Source organism: Crotalus tigris, unplaced genomic scaffold, assembly GCF_016545835.1.
Source record: "Crotalus tigris isolate CLP2741 ecotype Arizona unplaced genomic scaffold, ASM1654583v1 scf7180000017568.12009008, whole genome shotgun sequence".
Classification (NCBI taxonomy): Eukaryota; Metazoa; Chordata; class Lepidosauria; order Squamata; family Viperidae; genus Crotalus; species Crotalus tigris.
The window spans coordinates 5089069-5111905 of record NW_024096478.1 but is presented as its reverse complement, the minus strand read 5'-3'; the positions used below and the strand labels follow the sequence as shown (position 1 = coordinate 5111905).

The window sequence follows — 22837 nt, the reverse complement described above, 5'->3', positions numbered from 1 at the left end:
AAAATAAGTTTTTCAAATGCTCATTTGCTTTCTTTTGCAAAAACCATTTGTTAAGAAACTTTTGTGGAAAAGTACAGGCAGTATTTATTTGATTTGCTAATGCTGCTAAATTCAGAAATACCAACATCCTTCAGGAACATATATTTTCTTCCCCATGTTCACACTTATATACTAGCCTTTTCCTCATTATCTAGTTTCCAATTTCTTTTAATAAGCCTTTTGACATATGCTGTTGCTTTACAAAAATTTCATGGAACTTTGTTTCTAATATACTGATCTGTAACCATCTAATTATTAATGCCAGTTGAGTGGTGAAAGGAAAAATTTCTTACCTAAATCCAGATGAAATTACAAAGGTTTGCTTCATCAGTCTGTATAAGATAAAATATATTCAAGGAAACTGAGGGATATTATATTCTGCATTAAAAGCAAAACCAAAACATTCCATATAATTATTTCACACCAATAAGGCAAGAAACCACTTTCAAACTGACTTTTTTTTAATGACTACTTTTTTCTGGGCTAAAACCCAATGGCCATATAGCCTGATTTTGTTTCTTTACTTGAAATTATCCCATTTCAGTTTAGTGAAGGTGTTGAAATTATCCTTTCAAGATCAATTGATCTTTGGATTTTCTGAGGAGCTTTAGAGTTCTCCAAGGATGAGAAATTATGCCCAAGATGTATTTTTGCTGCAGCACTTTCATGAATTCTGAGTGTAGAACATTTTTAAAGCAAAAGATTTCAAACGTTCCAAACTCAAAATAAACTTATATTCTGTTTTGAAGTTGGAACAAAATAATTTGATTTGGACTTTGGTATAAACTCAGTTGTTTCAAATGGGGGCAATTCTATGCTTCAGTCATAGAATGCAATGGAAAGCTTCAAGTTGCCCAGTTTCAAAAACCTCCTTGAAAGGTTGGAAAAAAACCCCGAGACTGGTGTAGAGTTTTGTTTTGAAAAACCAGAACTTTCTTAATCAGTTTAAATAAAAAAAGGTTTTGTTTCATTTTTTCTAAATTTAATAGAGGGATCCAACATTTTTGGTTTGGTCAACCAGATCTCCATTTATTGCTTTTGAGCAGGCTCACTGAACCCCCTTATTTTTAGGGGTCTCAGATCTGACTCTGCTCTTCCACAAAAACCTGTGTTTAAAAGCTCAGTGGAATGTGATGTAGCTTATGCTACTTTTTATAACATTTTGTAGAAAAGATGAGTTACTGATTTTGGTGTGTTCTAAAGCCCAACGTGGGAACTCGTTCTTACAATTAGAATTATGGAGAAGATGTCACAATGAAGAAAAAATTCTTTAGAATTGGAGTAGGACTTCTTTCTCATAGAACTAAGCAAGAATACTTGCTTATGCCAAAGCAGCCCTGAGCAAGCTTCCCTGAATGTAAGTTAAGTTCTGAATTCTCTGGGTCTTTGCCTGAACAAAAATATATACCCCAAATTATATACTTTGTTTTGAATTATGTCTATAATTAAAAATAAGTTTTTTGTTAAGATGTCACTAAATGCCTTAGTGGACAGCAGACTTTTTTATTTTAAAAAATTCAAGTAAGTAATTATACACATCTTGGTAAAACTATTAGCTTAAATGCACTTGTTATCTGTTAGAAATGAATGATGATAATAAATAAATGATTGAGGCTGTCAATACCTTTATGGAGTGTATAAAATTATATTTTCCTTGATCTAAATAATAACAAAAATGTACTTGTGGCATGAATATATACAACACAGGTCCTGACATATATTTAAATTACCTTAGCCAGCAGTGCTCAGTTCAATTTTTTTTAAATGGAGAAAATATAATAAATAAAAGTGTTAAATATTTACATTAAAAGAATATGTGGAATCAGTAGATGAACACATATATCCAATTTTCAGAGGAAAAAAAGGAAAATTAGGCTTGTGTGATCTCTTTACCCCTCCCCCCAATTCTTAATGTTATTTATGAAACAAATATTAACATCCCTAGATCACTGAAGATAAATTATATGCACACTGAGATGATCTGCTGACATTCAATGGTACATACATGTTCTGATTCCCACAAATAAACAAGACTTCTCACAGACTGAACTTTAGAAGTTGGGAATCATACTAATAGATCTTTGGGCTTTTTAACTTCTGTGTGATGATTTATTCTGAAGTGGTCACAATTCTTCCTCTATCAGTTCATTTTCAAAAAGGGCACTTGCATCAATCCTCATACATTTTGTTGTTTCAAAGGGTGATTTAGGACTGTGACCAGATTCACTACTCATCGTAATCACAAAAAGCTCTTCCCCTCCCCCCCAAATGCAAATAATATTTCCTAAATGCAATGTCCTTATACATTTTTCTAACTATCTTCATCAAAGAGGAAAGGGTTTCACTTGAGATTCCTGAACCTGATACCGTACCTTCATACTTCCATCCTCAGCTTCATAGTGGAACTTGATGTCCGGCAAGTTTTACTAGGGTGCTAGGTTGTGGAACAGTCATTTATATTATGCTGCTCCACTTTTGCAATTATGAGTTGTCCAGTCAGTGCAACATCAGAACTACCTTTGCATATACTTTGCATATAAACAGCTATAGATATCCCAAAAATGTAATAATTGGGAAAATTTTAGATATGAAGCTCTTTGCAACTAAGTAAGGTCTAGTCTTTCTTTCTAAAACATCTGAATAGTTAACACTGCCTTCTCCAAGCTGGGATCATTCGAAAGAGTTGGCTTAGAAACAGTACAATCCCCATCCAGCAATATGAGAACTTGAAGTTCAATTCATCCAGAGTTCTACTAGTTTGGTAAACTTGGGGCATAATACACTCCAAATATTTTAGATGGCACTGTTTTCCAGAAAGGTTTATCACTTTTTAAAAGGTTTTAGGAACACCTTCTTCCAGTAAAGTGTTGACTGAAGTTTCAATGTGTAAATATCTTGAGTGATCTTATATGTTCAAATAATAACAAACAGCCATGATTAAAAGCAACATGAAATATAACATACTAATTCTGGACCATGAAAGTTGCAATCCAAACTTAATGAAATAAGTTCCATTAATTTGACAAAGTTACCTATATTTCGAAGAAAATGTGATGAGGATGGAGGTATGGAGAAGTGTGTAATTCACATATTTAACCAGATTAAATCATTGTAGTGCTTGGTTTGCCCTCTCTTCACCAACAATTTCTCTAACAGCTGCCACATAATGGTGGCCTTAAAGCATAGAAATACTGCAACCCTGTAACCTTTGGGATATTGATTTCTGATACAGTGAATAAGTTTTCCATCAAGCCTGAAAAAAATATGTCAAAAATGTGACACCCACTTAAATCTGAAGTGGAGTAGGGCTTTTAGATTTACAGTATTAAAAAAGAGATTTGTATAATACTGAACTAGCAGAGAAGGCCCATTCGCCTTATCCAGAAGCTGGTTCTGTAATTAACCAATTTTCAAAGGAATGATGGAGGAATAAACTGCCCAAACCAGCACAGGGAAATACTTAAGGCAGATGGTGTCATTTAAAAAGGAGCTGAATGTAGGCTCAGAGGATAACTAAGCTTGCATTTGGAAGGTCCCCTTGACCATACTCATTAGTCTTCTTAACAAATGCCATGGCAGCCCATGTTACACCCTTATAATTTCTGTTATAAACTGAATTATTTTCTACTTAAAATCATGTTGAATTTAATCTAAACTAGACAGTCTAAGCCATTAGTGGAGAAATCATAATTTGTATTAGTCTATCCCTGATTTAAAAATAGTACTGGCATCCCAGACCTGCATCTCTTATTTTTTCCAAGAAATTAAAGAGTTTAAACGAAGACATTTTGTTGTATCTACACACTGAATTTGTTGGATACAATCAGCAATCCATTGTCATTGTTTTTCCTCTGTTGCTTATAATACTTATGCTGTTGCTGCCCCATAACCCGCAAAGCCCTATGTTTGATGTAGCCCCTTTATCTTGTAAATATTTTTTGGAATGCCCCTAGATAAAATGAACTCAACGGAGGAAGTTTTTGGTGAAGAGGAAAGGTGGGGTTGTCTATTCCTTTCACCTTCGGATATCAGAGAAGTCGGAAGGTTCATCTCTCTGTTCAAAGGTCTCATGAGTTGCTTTGGAATTATGACCCCCAGATTTAGTGCGAGTGTGACCATTTATAGGCAGCCTGCTACCTCTTTCCCCTCTAGGATTTTGAGAATTCTCTCTGCTACCAGACTGAGGTTGAATTACAAGGTTTCCTTGGCCAGTGGATATTCTTGAGACTTCATTTGGCTTTTTCTCAGACTCCAGGGTAGATTCTCCATGTGGAATCACAGTACAGAGGCTCAGGATGGAGCACAAACTCCCCCAATTCTGCTCACACTGGGTTTGGACACTCTGGGTGATGGCCTCCTTGACTTCTTCTCCACAAGTGAGCAGTGTATTCACCAGATCAACATATGGTCTGAGAAAAAAAAAATGAAAAGATATAAAGTTATGGAAGAGTAGCAGATGCAATCAAGTTGACTGCAAATCAGTAGTTATACATTTATTATTTTATCCATTAGACCGATACACATTTTCATTAGGACTTGAATATTTCTATCACTGACACATGCATGCATACACATTCTCCAATTTTCTCTCATAGCAACAAACCCTATAGTGGTTGGCTGGACTTAGAGATAATGACTGACCAAGACCAGTTTTTCTCTCCTTACATGGAAATTCTGATCCACCCATGCAGTTTGATTTGTTGTTTCTAAACCATTTCTGGGAAATCACTATCTCAATGGACTATATCATCCTAATAATCATCCAGTAAGTTTGAATTAATCTGTAAAATCCATGACTGCTTTCACTGAAGAAATCAGAGTTATAAATCAGAGAGAGCTACAGGATGCACAAAACAAGAAAATGTTTTGTCAGAAAGCAGAGTAAACTATCATGTCCTAGAATTCTGGTCAACCACTTCATACTGGATGCAGATCAGCAGAAAAACAAAACCAAGGATTCTTGCATTGTTCTGCCATGATTATATGAGTCAGATAGGACAGGAGTGACCTGCAGCACCCTCCTTTTTCCTTTCTCATGAAAGCATGTATTCTGGTCTTCCTGCCCCATCTTCCTAGCCCCTTCTACTTCCTCCCTTCATCAGCCAATGCCAGTGTCCCAGTCCCGCATATTCCACTATACCTCCCTTCCCATCTCTCCAGCCTCTTTCTGTCCTTGCCTTGCTTCAGCTGACCCCAATTTATTGGCCTCTTCCTTAGTGCAATGGTCTCGGGAGTAAAGAACAGATTTCAAGCATGTCTTACTGATCTTCCCACTATCTTCTTACTTTCCTCCCCTTGTCCCAGCTATCTGCAAATGCTGACCCTGTTTCTCATGCTTACTCCACTTTTGAAATACTTCTGCCCAGGACAAGTACATTTTGGTCCATATGCTCATCAAAAGAGCCCTATTCTATTTTGTAAGTGGATTAAAGCATCTAAGCGGCAACTTTCAATTTGGGCCATGGACCACCCAAAATTTATGCATAAATGTTTTCCCTATCTCTAGTCTAGAAAATACAGTATAAACTCCTTACAAAAAAGCAGTAGGGTATCTCCACCTACTAATCAATTATGTATCTATGATTATCCATGGTAATTACAAGTAGTAAAAAGGTAATGATTTCTCAAAATTCTTAAAATTGGATATAATAATCTTCCTATTCTGATGTCCTAAAATGTTTGGCTGCAACTCCAACAATTCCCAATTCACATGACTAAGAGTTATATAAAATCACAGTTGCTAAGTTTTCCAGAGAGCTTCTTCACTGCCCATGATGAGATTTTTCAGATGTATTCTTGACTTTACTAATTCATGCATTTAATCAAAGAATCACTAATTCTCTTTTCCTTTTGAGTTATGTTTGTTTCCTGCTTCAGTTATTAGCAACTGAGCTATCACATTCAATATCAAGGCTCACTTGGATACAGCATATATAACAACCAGTTCTCTGATATTATTAAGAGTCTTTGCTCTGTTGGTTTACAGAGATATCCTGTTTTGGGAAATTTATCCTTTGCCTTACTGTCATTAATTAGATCTACAAGATACTACTCCATCTCTGCAAAGTTGAAACTTTTCATGATTCTGCACATCAAATGGGTAGTCCACTTTAAATTTCAGCAAATAGAAGTGGCAGGTAATCCCATCACCACCTTTAGGTCATTATATCTGATGCAGAATCTTTTAGCTTAATGGAGGTATTCCGTTTAACTTTAAATTTTATATTGGCAAGAAGATTATAATAATAAAGAGGTCTTTTTTGCCCACAAATCTCAGACTTTTCAGTGCTGGGGAATTTGCTTAGTTACTGGTTTTGAGATAAATGACAGAAACTGAATGCATTCCAATGTTGAGTCTCTTCCTAGAATTATGGTTCACAAATCTTGCTAATTATCTTCCAAGTCCACATAGTATAGCATGACAGCATCAGCCATATAATTGCATGATTCTTCAGTGTAAGACCACATTTTTCATTAATCGAAGACATAGCAGTTAAACATACAATAAACACCCAGTAATTTATGTTATTAGTTTCCATTACTCTTCAACTATTTAATGTATGAGCACTATGCCTAATAAGGTATTTGAAATACTTTTATATAATATCATGAACAACCATTGCAGAAAAATATAAAGAGTACAGGTAATCCTTGACTTAGGACCACAATTGAGCCTAAAATTTCTGTTTCTAAGCAAGACGGTTGTTAAGTGAATCTCCCTTTAATTCTTTGTCGGTAAATTTAAATTTAACACACAAGTTGTTAAGTGAGTTTTGCCCCATTTTATCTTTCTTGCCACAGCTGTTAAGTGAATCAGTGAAGTTGTTGAATTAGTCAATTTGGCTTCCCCATTGCTTGTCAGGTCACAAAATGTGATCACATGACCCCGGAACACCGCGACTGTCACAAATATATGCCACTTGCCAAGTGTCCAAATTTTGATCATGTGACCATGGAGATGCTGCAACAGTTATAAGGGTGAAAAATGGTCATAAGTCACTTTTTTTCAGTGCCAATGTTAACTTTGAATGGTTAAACAAATGGTTTTAAGTCGAAAACTACCGGCAATATAGAAGTCAGCCACAATTGGCCTATACTGAATATGTAATTATAGTTTAAGGTAGCGATTAGTGAAAATTTTGGATTCCTATTTTTTTAAAAAAGGAGTATAGTTGAGGTGACATTACTATATTTGAACGTGTGACGTGTTCTTGCGGCTAACTCATCTGCTGATAATGATTTGATTCCATTCTTTGGGATACCGGCTCATTATGGGCTCATTAAAGGCATTACCCAATGGACCCTATGGATCAGGGTTTTTTAACAGGAAGCCAAAGCAAAGACGGAAGAGAAGGGAGTCTTTTTTTCCTATCTTGAAGAACATTGGCATTTTTTGTTTTATTGTTACAAATGACTAATCCTCACGAAACTTCGAATTATGCTGTTACTTAAAACACAGTAACAGACGTAGCCTAGATACAGTTTATGTAAGAGACAGGGAAATTTGGGGGAATGGGCAATTCAGGCCTCTTCAAGATGTTATGAAGTATGAAATATAGCCATATGTGTAAATGAAAAAAAAACACCATTTTTTTCTTAAGCTCCCCACTCCAGTCATGGATTATGAAATATTTCCTAATATTTTCTTTTTAAACTGTACAAATAAACTTATTTCTTAAATGTCATATAAGCTAACAATGTACAGATCTTCAGTTCCTGCACACAGATAACTATATAATACAACTGCTGATGCGTATTTCTTACTCCAGGGTGCATTAACATTTATAGTCACAAAGGAAGGAGGCCGTTGCACTTGCTTGCTCTTACCAAGTTCTGACCTAGAGACAGCTGTTCTGGCACTAGGCCCTAAAGTCCTGGAACCAGCCAGAAGCTGGAAGCAGCACCCACATATTTATAGTTATAAAGGGTGATTTAAAAATATTATTATCAATATTTCAAGTCTTTGTTTCTCAATTCTGTTTCTTTCTACCAAAAAAAAAACAAAAACAAAAACAAAACAAAAACAAAAAACCACATTAGAAAACCCCATATTTTTCTACTGATTTACAAATTTTCCGGAATCTTTACATCTCTAGGTCAAGCTTGAAGGAAGAATAATTTATTTACTGTTGTCCAATGCCAAGTATTGGAAAAGTTGAACATTTGGTCTGAAATTTAAATGCCCTCCCTTTTTGTGGTTAATTACGACAGCAGGAGAGTAAAATTCCAGCCTTACACAGGATATATTTTTTTTCCTCCATTTAAACCTATGTCTATCTTCTTTCCTTGAATAATTCTTGCAGCAGCTGCTTTTTTTTTTGTCAAGGAACAGTATAGTTCTGCTAGGGACGCTTGCTGTGGATTTTGGGACATGTTCTCTTGTGCGTGCTTTGTTTGGCTGGGTCATTATTAGGTGTTGCATCTTGCCACTGAACTAAGTGAGTTGGGAAAAGCACATGGCGTTCTCTCCCAGGCAAATTCAGTGACGATGTACAATCTGTCAGCTTCTCCGTCTTGCCACAGTACACTGTCTGCAAACCACTGAACTAAACTATTACATTTAACTACCAGTCATTTATAATTTAGTTGGTTGCCAATTTCATGGAAGGGGCCCACAGGAATCTGAAGGACATATTTGTCTCACTCAGCATGCAAGACACATTTGTCTTGGCACTCTGTGGCAGAATTACTCAAGGACGCAAAATTACTTAAGACATTATCTCACCCAGCATGCAAGAGGTATTTAACTTGCCACTCCAATGTAGCATCAGTGCTGGTCTGAAACTGAAGCAAAACCTTTATTATCCCTGACACCATTCCATCTTTCAGGAAAAGGAAAACAAAATCCCACAACCCTAACTGTCATTAAAAGATGATCTGAATTTTATTCTCTATAGAACATGCATAATGCAACAAGATTCACAAATGAATGATACATTGCTTCAACACAAAGCAATAAAAAATTCAAGCATGTTTGAGTCTGTTGCACTAGGACTATTAGGTAAAACACTGTGGGCCATTTAAGTATCACTAAAGTAAATTGCAATGCAATATTACAAATGCCAAGGAATAGCCAGTAAAAAGGATTATAAAATTGGCTGTAATTCTGTACTAAATAACACATTTGAATGCAGATCAGATATTCGTGAATAGGTTCTTGCCAATAAAAATATAAGCAATATCAATAGGCTAGAGTTAATTTATTACTGTATAGTACTTTTGAGAAACCTTTCATTTGCTTTTCGTTGGTTTTAAGAATGTTGTTGAGTTTGGATTGTCTGTCTGGCTTATCTGTTTTTATTGTTTTGTATGCTGCCAAGAGTCCATTGGAATGGGTGGCTATAACAAATAACCTAATAAACATAAATAAACAAGGCAGATTATTATTGTCTGATGAGAGAAATGTAAAAAAGTTACCTCTTTTAAGATAAAGTTTCCTGACATATGTCCATTTTAGAATCAACTACTTAGCCTTGAATTTAACCATACTTCAAGAGATGTAATTATGTGCCCTGAATTTTACTCTTTGAGTAGATACCATGTGCAGGCAAAATATGGGGTACCTTAGTTAATGCCACGAACCATTTTATGGTTGATAGTATTTTATAGTTTGTGACCTTCTACCAAGACATTGTTTTATATATAGGATAAGAACTATACAATTGTAATATGCTGTAATTTTGGACTGGTTACTGAAAAAAAGCAATTCTTCAGGATAGACAACTTTACTCACAAATTTCTTGGTTGTTTCCATACAGCAATATCATTATTATCATCTTAGTTTACAGGTATATAGGTCTGTAAAAGGAATTCTGCTCCTACTCCAGAGTGGAAATTCTATTCCATTTCTGCAGCATGAATCGATTTGTAAAGAACAAAAAAGTTCCACAAGGGAGCATTTTCCAGAACAGATAAGAAAGGAGACTCTATTCTCAGAGAGCAGCGTGTGGAGCTGAATGAACACAGTTGCAGCTAAGATCTTCTCCCATGGTGATTCAAGTATTTAGTTTATTTATTATTTTCATTATTTCATTTGTTGCCCATCTTGCACATCAAGGCTACACTGAGCGCCTCCACTATCTGTCCAAGAAACACTGATTTATTCAATCTCCAACATCAAGCAATGCAAAGCAATTAATTAAGTACTGAATTGTAGAGAAAATAAGAGGAAGCATACAGGGGGAAGTTGTTTCTTCAACAACTGTTGATGTTAATTTTAAAAGCATTAAAAATGCTTCCAGATTTAATGGTTAAGTTGCTGTCAAAACTGCATTATTTTTAAAGGTATTCTGATCCAAACCAATGTCTAACACAGAATTCACTGAACATTTTAATTTAAAGGACTAATAATTGTAGGTTTTAAGTATCTGTTTGTTGTCATTCTTGGAACAGAAAAAATAAGCTTTTGAACAGGAGATTGGAGAAGTTAAGTGGAGCATTTGTACCTATATTTTGGCAGGTTAGATATTAAGAGTTAAGGTTTCTGCCAGCCATTCACAAAAAGTTGGCTTTAATAGAATTCTACATGTTTTAAGTTTCAGCAAATACTGAGAGTTTTTGTGTTGGTGAGGACTGGCATTTTCCTTCACGATGTGTAAGCCAATTATGCAACATGTGATGCAGTAACCAGAAGCACCCACAGAATACTTACAAACAGTGATGGAGTAAAAATGTCAAAAGGGTGAGCATGATCCAAGCCCCACCTCTTTTTTTTAATATGCATTGCATTCACATAAAAAGAGCATAGAAATCCAGTTGGCGCAGTGGTTAGAATGCAATATTGCAGGCGAATTCTGCCCAGTCTGGAGTTTGATCCTTATGGGGCTCAAGGTTAACTTAGCCTTCCATCCTTCCGAGATTGGTAAGAGAATCCAGATTGTTGGGGACAATATGATGATGTAAACCACCCGGAGTGTTGTAAAGCACTATGGGGCGGTATATAAATCTAAGTGCTATTGCTATAGGACACAAATAGTATAGTTATGCCAGCCATCTTGATTTTTTCTGCTCTTCTGGTGAATGCCCGTTTCTCTATATGATAATGTGATTATTTTTTTCTCTTACACAGAAATTCTACACCATGGCCAAATCTCCCATTATAATAGGAGCAGATCCATATACAATCTTGAGCATGTTCTCATTTCTGTGTGTGAGATAACCTTATCTGTCTTCTTCCTAATGCACGAATCTGAACAATACAATAGAAAGCAGAGGAGCTTTTTCATAGCAAATGACCAACAAAAAAAGAGAAGCCATTTTATATGTAGAACATGATTTAATTTTATTCCATTTTTATAGTATGTAAAATAAGCCTTAGATCTCACTATTATATCTGAGTATATTAAAGAGAAAAATCTGAGAATGATCATTTATTTATTTGTTCAAAAAAGGAAAGAAAGAGAGTGGGGCAAGCCATTTTATAGAGGAGGATTCTAAAAAATTGGGTGTGGCCATTTTAGTTCACCTTTGTGGCATGGCTGCAACTCTGTGGGGATATTTATGGCCAATCTGTATCGCTAAATGCTGTGGACTAAAATTTTCCTCTGGTTGAGTGGAATAAAATTAGGGGACATGCAACTTTCTGGAACTTATGCTATAGCAGATCAGATACTCCCTCTTTACTTACTCAAGTTGTAGCAAGTCTTTGAAATGAATCATCTCCACAATGACCTGGACATTCTCTTTGGCTGCAGAGCAGAGATCGTGCTTCTGATAGCATTCTCGTTGTAGCTGGAACACCATTTCTTTGATAGCAGGACATTTGCGACTGATACAACTAAACTTGTGCCGCAAGGCATGTGCCTTGCATCTCAGGGCGTCTTTAATGAAGGATTTCCCCTGAAATGAGAAAAGAACAAAATGCAGAACTAAACCCATGTCCATTAAGCATATGTCTTGTGATCCATCTCCATTTTTCAATTAACACCTGGAAAAAATGTTGCCTATTTACTTTTAAAAGTTCTAAGATAACAAATATTTTGCTCTAATCCCAATCAGTTAATTATTTCCTTCTTTGGTTGTATCAGGTGCTACAATGTCTGCTAGGCATTTAATCCTCATTAATATCTAATCTCCTTTTGCCATGCCTAACCTGAGCAATTCTGAAAGTAGAGGGGGAAAGAGAGGTTACACGGCTATAAAACCTGTTCCCCAAAAGCAACCCCTTTGTGAGGCAAATTCTGGAGACCATCCTTACCATTTGGGCTCATTGTGGCAATAGGAGGAAGGCTTCTGGTGTCGGGGATAATTAATGGGGACTATTTCAATAAACACAATTCTGTTTTTTTTTTTTTAGGATAAAAGATTTTAATTTTTTAAATATCCTGTCTTTATTATCTTTACAAATAAGGCAGGAAACATATTCAACACACCTTATTCCTCTTATTTTCCCTACAACAACAAACCTGTGATGGGATGAAACAGTATGACTGGCCCAAAGTCAGCTTTCATCATTAAGGCAGGACTAGAATGCATGGTGTCCTGGTTTCTAGTCTGATGATGTAGCCACTAGACCAATCTAGCTCTCTTTTAATGGATTCTTGCTTTGGAATCCATCCTGCAAATTTTAATTAGCCAGCAATGTAAGAATTTCAGAAGGCAGTAAGATAGAGCAGAATTGCTTATCTTATCAATGATACTTGGAGAGTTATATATAGGCTTTGGATATGCTTTCCTGTAACAATAGCCCTAGACAGACAAGTCAATTCAAAACCAACGGTGATATGCATTATCTTCATTCTCATGCCAGCAGACTCCAGAAGTCAGCCTAAAATCCCTCCATGAGACTGTGAGACTATGTTGTGATAAAGTTTGGTACAAAAATACTGATCTGCCATTATTCTTATATTGTTGTGCTGTGACATCCTTCTGAAAACTGACCTGCCAAGCTGACATTACTCATTATCCTACATATAGTGTCTTCACTGTTTGAATAGTCTGAAATCAGGCAATAGCATGTAACATTTTTTGGATAGTTGTCGTTGCCAACAGTTACACTGTCCTAGTCTCCTGCTTGCCATCCGTCATGCCTAGCAAGTGAGAGCAACCCCTTCAACTTTTCATAATGTATTTGAGTGATCCTGTCCTAATTACTGTGGAAAATCCAATTAATGCAATATTGCCAGCCACTAGCAGGTAAGCGATCAGGAAGCACACTGCAACCCAATCTTATGCTACTGGAGGGTGTCTGGGAAGAGACCCTGATTTTATATTGTGTGAGAGATTTCCTGCTCAAATGAGGATCTCTCAAATCTATTTCACACAACATTCAGAAATGATGCAAAGATGAAGAGAGTCTGCAAGAACAAAAATTCAATGTGTCAAACGCCACTTCGTTTGTTCTCTTTAGGACTCTGCTTGCTCACTTTCACTGTTTGGATATGCTTTTCAGAGTTACTTAGAAAAACTGGAAATAATTCATTCATCATGATCATGGAGGAAAATGAGGCTCTGTTGAAAAAATTTGAGTTTTCTGAGTTTAAAACTTCATCACAACCTGAAGTTAAAAAAGATTCCACAGTTCTGCTGAAACCAGTGAGTTGACTTACCAATGTGCAAAGTAATCTTTCTATTAGTTGACCTCTGAGGCTCACGCCCTCCCCATCCCACCCTAGCTTGGGCCAAAACCAAGACCTGGACAGGGATTTAGTTTCCACTCCCTCTGGAGAGAGAAAAACCTTGATGATAATGGTAATGGGCAAGAACAAACAGATTCCGATACTAAATTGGTAGCACAACTAGTAGCACAGTGTGCTCTTGAAAGATAGCCAGTATATAATGGATTCACACACTGCACAATGCCATAATGAGGTTTGTTCATGGCTTAGCATAATTATGTGGGCCTAGATAGATTTCAGGTAGATTTCAATCGTTAGAGGAATCATGGAAATTGGAGGAGGTCAAAGAAGATGAAGATGATTTTCTAGTTGTCGGGAGATGGGAATTTGCTATCCTAAGTATCTTCTGCCCCACTCCAGAGGTTAAGTAATGCAATGTGGCTTTTGTCTTCAGAGACACAACCCTCTTTGTGTGTGGAAATAAACTCACGTGAATACAGTGATGCTTCCCAATGAAAAAGAGTTATCCTATGCATGGACTAAGTCCATTAAATTCAATAAGATTTGTTGATAAGTAAGTGTATATCCTAGGACCGAGGTTTTATTTCTGGTAAAGTCTATTTCTCTCTTCCTCATTTTTTTCCTTTTGCCCATGGCCATTCAGGTAAACTTTTCAATGCTAAAACAGATCATCCCCAAGCCCAACTCACAGCATTGTGATATGAATATATATTGGGGGAAGGTTTCTTTTTAACTTCTGCAAAAGATTAGGAAGAAGATGGAAGCCTTCAAAAATTACAAAATTTCACTTCTAACTATACTTTTCACACATGCAAAGAAGAACTAAGCAAAGTACTAATTTTATTCCACCTTCTTTTGCTGCTAATTCTGAAAGTCAATCATATTTCAGTGATAAATGATAATGTTCTGAATAACTGGATAGCAATTATTTTTGCTGAATAATAGGAGATGGGCTGCTATTCCTTCTTTTTTTTTAAAAAAAGTTTCCCCTCATCCTAGCTAATGAGCAGTCACTAATCAATAAGACATAAAAGCTAACTTTTCTTTCCTACTCAAATTTTATGGCAATATAATTTTATCTGCAAAAACTGGAACTTTTTCTGTTGGCCCTTCATTTCTTATAAGCAGATTAGAGTCAACTTGTTTTTGTCTTAAAAAACTACCGTGCATTTGAAGGGAAGGATACTCTTTGCTAATCACCGACAAAATATTTTAGTTGTTAGTTTGGTTCTGTAATAGCAAAGGAAGAAATTTCAATATTATTTGGAGTTTATAAGAGATTATTATTTTGTCATAGAGCAGTGGTGGCGAACCTATGGCATGGGTGCCAGAGGCGGCACTCAGAGCCCTCTCTGTGGGCACGCGCGCTGTCGCCCCAATCCTAGGCCTTCAGCTGGGTTTTATAAAATCTTTTTGCTTTAGGCCTCCGCCGCCGTGTGCAAAAAAAAAAAAAAAGGTTCAATCAATTTCAACTTCTCGCAGGAAAAAAAAAGATCTTGCAAAGTTGAAATTGATTGATTGAACTTTTTAGTCCCATCATTACCACCGCAACCACGCTCACCCAATGGGCCGTGCCCACCCAGCATCTGATGATACTTAAGTGGGTTCTGGGTTGCAGTTTGGGCACTCGGTCTCTAAAAGGTTCACCATCACTGTCATAGAAACAGTCAGCAAGAATATGAAAAATATTAAAGTGACACTGGAATAAATATACTGTTACTTAGGATTTCTTTACCTAAAAATATTATGGGATAATGCACTATGGACTTGAATGAAAATCCTATCGTGAAAAATGTGTATCATAATATAAAATGAGGTCTTGTAAAGAAAGAAAAGGCCAAAGCAGAATATTTTTTTCAAAGCTTTTCAAAACAGTAATGAAAAGGATAAAAAAATTACTATTAATTTGGAAGGAAACAGACATTGTTATATTTCTGGAAAAGCAAATAAAGAGATTTCTAGAAAAATCTGTTTTTAAGCCCCAAGTTTAAACTTTTAATTACCAATGCACATTCTGTAAATTGCCAGTCAAGCCAAATACATCTGACCAATGTAATATTTTTGTTCTCGTTGTTGAAATGGGAGAATTGTTGTACAAGAAAGACATAATAACAGGATGCTTCAGCAATGTACAAGCATTTTGGAGAGAAAATAAAAAAGGCAAACTTAATATCAGATTCTTGCTAAGGAATGCACTTCGATGTTGGTGAGCTGCCAAGGAATCACTAGAATAAAGCAGCAGAGATATAGTTACTTCCAATGACATTGAAGCTCAATATTCATCTGCAGCAATGAATTGAACTGATCATATAAAGCAGCGGTTCTCAACCTGTGGGTCGCGACCCCATTTGGGGTCGAACGACCATTTCACTGGCCGCCTGGGAGCGCCTGGGCCTGCCTGCCACCGCCCCGAACGGCCGGCGGCCAAGGTAAGCCTAGCGGGGCAACGGCGGGCGCAGGGAGGGTTGCTGGCACGTGTGGGGCCCAGCGGGTGCCTTACCTGCCTTGGGCTGGGCCAGCTGGTGGCCCAGCCAGTGGTCGTCCTGCCTGCCGCGGCCGCCCAGGAGTGTCTGGGCCTGCCTGCCGCCGCCCCTTGCCGGCTATGCCTCAGGCAGCGCAGGGGGTGGCACACCGCGCATGCGCGGCACACCACGCATGCGTGGCGCGTGCTTACGACCGGGGTCACCAGTATAAAAAGGTTGAGAACCACTGATATAAAGGGAGTCAGAGGTAAGACTGAGCAAAAGAGAATTCCTCACTTGGCATCCTTGGACCCCCCCCCTTTCATTTTAATGTGCCAAGAAGCACCGAGAGCCCAGTCACTTCAGTAACGTTTCCAGTTCAGGACTTTAGGATAAATTGGAAATGCTGGCACTTCAAAGTAGCAAGAGTGAGATGACATCAAAGGATGGCCTACTGTTATATTATTGCAATATCAACCAGAATTAGTTTATTTAAAATGCCACCATGGCTTGGATCTGTCATAATTATTAATTTATACCTGGAACAATGAGCTTTCCAAATCAATAGCTCTTCTCCTAAATCCACAAGGCATCTACTATATAGTTTAGGCATGTGTTGATTTTTTCTTTCTCTTCATCCAAGCTTCCTCTGTGTGAATGTTATGAATAAATAGTTTTATATTCTTTCTCCCCTTGTAATATTTTTTCATGTTATTTGTATTTATTGTACTTTGTCACTGCATTTTAATTACTTTAATATTTCTAATTGTAAACTACCTAAGAAAAGAGACTGCATGAGACATGAAATTATAAGATCAAATAAATAAGGAATATTGGATGGGAATTAGTATCCATTAATCCAAATCTCTTGTTTTCACTGGATCAGGATGCATCCTTAATACGGGAGGCAAAGTGCTTTTCAAACCCAATAACAGTTTTCTTTAGCAATGGGATTTTCTACTGTGTAGTCTTTTCACAATTATTTGTGGGCTGAAAATTATTTCCCATAAACATTAACCTACCCTCAACTCAGCCCTTGGTAAGGAGATGATGCGTATTTGATATTTCACATACAATAGTACAATCACAGTGTTGTATAACTCCTAATGTGGAATTATGATTTAACTGGAAGAGCTTGAAAGAGAGCTGCAGTTTGTGTTAGGGCACTAAAAGAGGGTTGAATAGAAAGGTCAGATAGGTTTATCATAGAATATTTACAAAGAATTAATATTCTACATTATAAGTATATTCTGTTCCAGGAAGTTTAAAACTTGTCTGGTTGCTCTGTTTGATTAAAACATTAAGTAGTAATTTTCATAAAAGTCCACACTATTTTTATACCTTCACATTAGCAGAATCTGGGTCTAGTTGTCTACGCCTCAAATTGTTGCATTCGCTTACCTGGGCATCAAACTTTCCAGCATTGTGGAGAAATGTCATGCAGATCTCATGCAAACCTCGAATCTCACAAGAGTTGTTTTCAAAGCATTCAAACACACTGCAGCCAACATCGCCAGCACTGACCAGGCAGTGCTGGATTTCAGCTGAAAATGAACAGTCACGACAGTAAATGTCTACAACTATTATATACACCTGTAGGCAAAAAGAATACTTGTTAACAACTTCTTCATTTCAAAAGGGGAACAGAGTGGTAATGTATGAGATTATTGCTTTGCAAACAATTATATGATCAAAACAGAAAGTCACTGTTAAATCCATGTCTGAACTAATTTAGCAACACAAATCAGTATAATGCAGTGGTTTAAATTATTACACTGAACTGGAGAGACAAGTTAAAATCTGCATCCAGGCCATAAAAACCACTGATAGCCACGAAAATCACTGAGTGAACTCTCATTTTAATCTACCTCAAAAGGTTATTGTATATAGATAAATGGAATGAGATGCAAGTGTACCTCTTTGATCATCATGTAAGGGAAGATAATTAAAAATATTGTGTTGATTTGATTGTCATGAATTAAGGTCCAAAATTCAATATTAGTTCAAAGAAAACCGCATCTAAGAAAATTATGCAACTGTTTACTGGGTTTTCTCATCTGAACTAGTATTCCCAAATACTTCATTTAAAGTAAGCGCATCTTTCAATTAATGAAATCATTCACAAAGTCTCAGATAAATCTGCAGGTCAGAGCTCCCCACCCTTAATTTTCTGATTTCCTTGACAACTCTTGAAAATGGATTATATTTTAATATTCTAGGCATGTTTACCAGCATATAACAACATTGTGTTAAATGAGTTAAATATCGAAGTGAAACCTGTATCACTGACAAGAGTATTAGAAAAAATAGATATTCTACAGCCACCTCCTCCAGGGATATTCAAGCCACAGAAGACTCCCAAGGATTTCCTTTTAATACATTACAGAAAACAGGAATATCTAAAAAGACCAAGTTCGTGCCAATCTTGGGATTAATTGCATAGAAATAGAATACTGCAAAATAAATAATGCAGCCAATCCCTTCTTTAAGGAAAAAAAAAAAAAACCCAGAGCAGAGCCTAAGAAAGCAAAAGGGGATGTTGCCGCTATATCGCCTTCTTTTCAAGGAGACTGCCTGCACTGTTTTATACAGAAAGGGGAAGGTGCACATAGCGAAGAGGGAAAGAGTTTCTTTGTCCAGCATTGTGTAAATGTGCAGCTTGGATTTAGGTGCGGAGTTTTAGCTTTAAGCTGGCATCGGGTCGGATGCAAGAGTTCCGATCACATGTCCTGGCCTCCGCGGGCTGAGCTTTGCCTCCCGGAGGGGGGGGGGTGATTCACGACGTGTGGACGCAGTTGTCTACTCCTGCCATAAGGAGCGACTCTATACTCTGCCAGTCCTGTGGGTAGCTTCAAAGACTTGGGCAGTCAGCGCCCCTACTGTGAACAAGAGGGGAATAACCGAAAAGGGGGTCTTCCCAAGTTTGTTTCCATTTATGCTAGGCAAAGGAAGCGATGAGATTGTTAAAAAAAGCAAAAATGATGGGAGAAAATACCCCTACTAGTTGGATGCTCTCGCTTACAGCCGAAAAAGGATTTTCAGGACCTTTGTTCGAGTCTAGTCCACTCTGAACGTCTTCCTCCTTCTGCATTAAATGCTAAACCTGCGCCGGCGTCTGTTCCCTCCCTTCTTTCTGCCTTTCTTTTATTTAAAGGGTGGGAGCTGACCAATTGAAGTGGTGCAAAAGCAAACGTAGTTCCAGCAAGCCCTTCTAATCGTGGGCTTTCATTTTTAAGCAGAGAAAGAGAGGGCATGAAAATGATAATCCGGCTTAACTTTCACTACAGTATTGCATTCCCTGTGGGATGCCTTCCTTTGCCTAGTTAGAAGATGTTGTCTCTATATAGAGTAGCTCAAATGGTGGAACACGTGCTTGCTAGCCAGAACTTCCAAGCTGCTGGAAGCATTTCCAATTCCTTCGCTGACTTCTGCTTGTCACTCCCAGCGCCTATAAGAACGGTGCTTATCACCTAGCGACGCAACTCCTATCTCGGATACACGCTGCACTGAAGTCAAAAATATCAAAAAATTCCCCCACACCTGGTTCTGCACTTAAACTGCAGCTTCCTCGCCTCAGAAACTGAATCAGACACGGATGCGTTTTAATCCTCAAGAAATAACCGCGTACCTGAATTTTGCAGAGACATCCGCCCTTTTTGCTGAGGAGCTCTGTCCTGGGCACCTTCCGGAGGATGCGTGGCTTCGGTGCCCACCACCGCATCCACACTTGCAAAGACCAACGCCAGGGTCACCAATTTCCGTAAGCACTCTGCACACATGGTCCTTGTGTGTACTCAACTACGCCGACTGGAGGCCGCCAAGCCCCCACCTCCCGCTCGGCTTCTTTGCAAAAGACCCAGAATCTCCTACCGTCCCAACTACGCAGAGACTGTGCGAAGCGAACAGCGTTGATAGAAGTACTGAAAGCGGCCCGGAAAGGCAACGGATGGTTCCTCAAATACGTCTCAAAGCTCGGGTGTCACTTGAATGAAGGAGTCCAGCAGATGTTGTCCGCCAACCCGAGCCTTTATTTCACTCTGACACCACGCTCGGGGGCGTGGCCTCCCCAAAGTATTACTACGCACTCGAGGGAGCCACGATTATATCTCGGGATGCGAAGTTGCTGCATCCAACTGCAGGTTGCAAAAGCAAGCAGCAGCGGTCGCGCTAAGTAGATCACGACAAAGCCAAGTGCTTTGCATCGAATGCAAGATCGGCGGGAAAAGCCATGCTATTGCAGTGGAAGAGAATAGGATCTGGAACGATTTAAACCCCCTCCCCCATTTATTCAGTGTACCCTCTCTGTACGTAGGCAGACCATACCCACCGGTGATGCTAGCAAAAAAATTGCTAAGGTAGACAAAGGCCGCTAATTTAGGAGAAATTTCTTTAGGTAAATGGAAGATTCTCTTGTCTCGTGTAACAGCAAACTGAATTAGTACGAATAGCAAAGGCGCGACCTGGGGGTAGGTTGCGAAGATCCAATTTCGAATGAGACAGAGCATATGGTGGCAAGAGGATCCTAAAGCATTTGCAATCTGCTCGTGTTGCTCTGAAAAGGGAAAGACAGCCGAGATTTCATTTGAGATCCACTTGAGTTTCTGGGTCCGATACAGAGGACTATAAATTGGGAAACGCGCGCGCACAATGCTCATGCACGCGCAGGTTGATATCAGCAGCCTGGCTAAGTCCTTTGACGATCTAGATTCATTTTCTTTACAACTTAGTTGGCAGTATGAGCCGTTTATAACTGCCTAGAACTCCTGCTCCCTTCCCTGATAGCGGGTGGGAGGGTTTGTGTCTTTTTTGCTGAATGGAAAAATAAAGATGGAACATGTTCCAATGGAGGAAAAAAAAAGTTGGTTTGCTCCATATTGAACCTTCTCCATCCCCGATCTTACCGCGCTCCCGGTCACGAGGATTTCAGTTTGCAGGCCTGCGGATTATTGGGGAGGGGGGCAGGAACTGATGAAACCCTTTCTTCTGTAACTCCACCGCAGTCGTTGCATCATCTCTGTTTTATAGTGACGGATTTGCTTTAAAAAACAAAACAAAACTCCTGCCCTCTTTTTCCCTGGTCCGTATGGAACCTGAAGCAATTGAAACCTAAGGACGGCGAAGTGGTCCCACCTCAGATTCTCATCGAAAGCAAAGCTTCCGGCTGAGTCACCCGGCGGCCGCTAACTGCAAAGTATCGATATAATCGATTCAAATCAGCCAACCAACCACCTCGCCATTTGCTAAGAGGAAGGCGGGAAAAAGCAGGTGGCGGTGATGGGCTGCGGGGGCGCGCCTTTTAACCCTCTCCCGCCTCCCTGCGTTGAAGCTGCAGCAACCGACTTGAGAAATTTCATCAGACGTTCCACCAACTTCTTGCCTCCAGCGCTGCACTGCGAGGGAAAGGGATGCGGACTTCCCGGGCCTGTCTGGCTAGTGCGAGCGAAGTTGCGAGCCGAAGAGAAGGCGAAAGAGCAGACGGTTCTGTCCCGGCGCTCTAGGTTAAGGGCCGGGCCAAGCTTACTTCCCGGAGGAGGAGGGGCAGCGCAGCGCAGGGAGGAATGTCTTCAGCTGCTACCGCCGCCGCCGCCGCGGTTCTCCTGCTCCCAGCTGTCAAAATGCAGTTGAGAGAATCCACTCACACCTCCAGAAGCAAGCGGATTCTGGGAGGAAGACGTGACATTGCGCGGCAGAGCCATGGAGGTCCCTTCTTCAACTCCCCCCCCCTCCGCTTCATCCAGCGCCAGGCATAGAAACCACGCTTCCTTTCAAGCCGCCTCACGTACAAAGCATCACAAAGTTTCTTTGTTAAGATTTTTTCCAGGCCCTGCGTTCTGGAGAGAGAGAGAAAAAGAAGAGGGGAGAGTAATTCGGGAAGATTATTGTGGGCTTTGACTTTTTATTTATGATGGATCCTGTGTCATTCCTTCCAAGAGTTTCTATGCCTTTCATCACAAAGACTTCTCAAGGACGATTTAAAGCCCAAAATAATTATTGTATGCCACAAACCAGACACTCAGAACAGTAGCAGTTCAAAACAATAGACAAAGCCTGTAGAGTGCAACGTTTAATTAAAAGTGAGCCTGGGATAGAATTGTAAAGATACTTTTGAATGCTAGTAAAGGGGATATTCAAAAAAACATTGGGCCGCCACCACTTAAAAAGTCCTGTGTTCACTAGATTAACATGCCACCGTATCCTAATATAGTTCCCCAGTCACAGGTATGGATGACTGAATTGAAAAAAAGATTATTTTGAGAAAAAATGGAGGATTTACAGAGAAGAGAAGGTGAAGTTTACTGTTAATGCCCATTGGTAGTTTACTCTGCTAAATATGCTTAGTTTTGGATTCATTTACAACTCTGTTTTCATCTGATTAACTGACAACACAATAAAAGAACTTGCATTGCTACTGAGTGGGCACCAAACAATGCTAGCATGGAATTGGCTCTCCCATTGTGAACTCCTGTCCTTTGGTCACTGCTTAATCACTGACAAGTAGTACCTTGATTCCACTGATAACATCCACTATCATCAAGGTGATTTCTAACTTTGTTGCCGTACCCTTTCAACACATAGGATGGCTCATGGCTATTCCCATGCTCTCTTTCAGTTCAGCTCTCTTTCTTTCTGGGCCTTTGCCCACTACTGATAAAGGGTATTCCTCTTGCATGTCTAACTGTGTACAAACATGCCCTGACAACATATTTTTCCTTTCCTGTCTCCTGATGCTGCTTTGATCTGAAGTAAAATGGTTTTAAG

The 22837-nt window shown here is 38.7% G+C and overlaps 1 protein-coding gene across 1 annotated transcript; it reads right to left on the bottom strand.

Annotated features, from left to right (window-relative positions):
- Positions 1-1660: 1660 nt before the first annotated feature.
- On the bottom strand, positions 1661-21798 carry STC2 (stanniocalcin 2). The gene is made up of 4 exons (XM_039352078.1): positions 19707-21798; positions 17480-17622; positions 11666-11877; positions 1661-4448 (listed from the first exon to the last, which is right to left on the bottom strand). Exons 1-4 carry the CDS (start codon positions 19855-19857, stop codon positions 4055-4057), a joined length of 900 nt encoding a protein of 299 aa, XP_039208012.1. The 5' UTR covers positions 19858-21798; the 3' UTR covers positions 1661-4054.
- Between the last annotated feature and the right edge of the window lie 1039 nt (positions 21799-22837).

What these genes read in the sequence shown, in the direction of transcription:
- STC2 (XM_039352078.1), bottom strand. Translation starts at nt 19,857, where the DNA reads ATGTGTGCAGAGTGCTTACGGAAATTGGTGACCCTGGCGTTGGTCTTT. An exon ending in GATGTCTCTGCAAAATTCAG is followed by an intron (nt 17,623 to 19,706) that starts GTACGCGGTTAT and finishes GTTCATTTTCAG; the next exon opens with CTGAAATCCAGCACTGCCTG. An exon ending in CTGGAAAGTTTGATGCCCAG is followed by an intron (nt 11,878 to 17,479) that starts GTAAGCGAATGC and finishes TTCTCATTTCAG; the next exon opens with GGGAAATCCTTCATTAAAGA.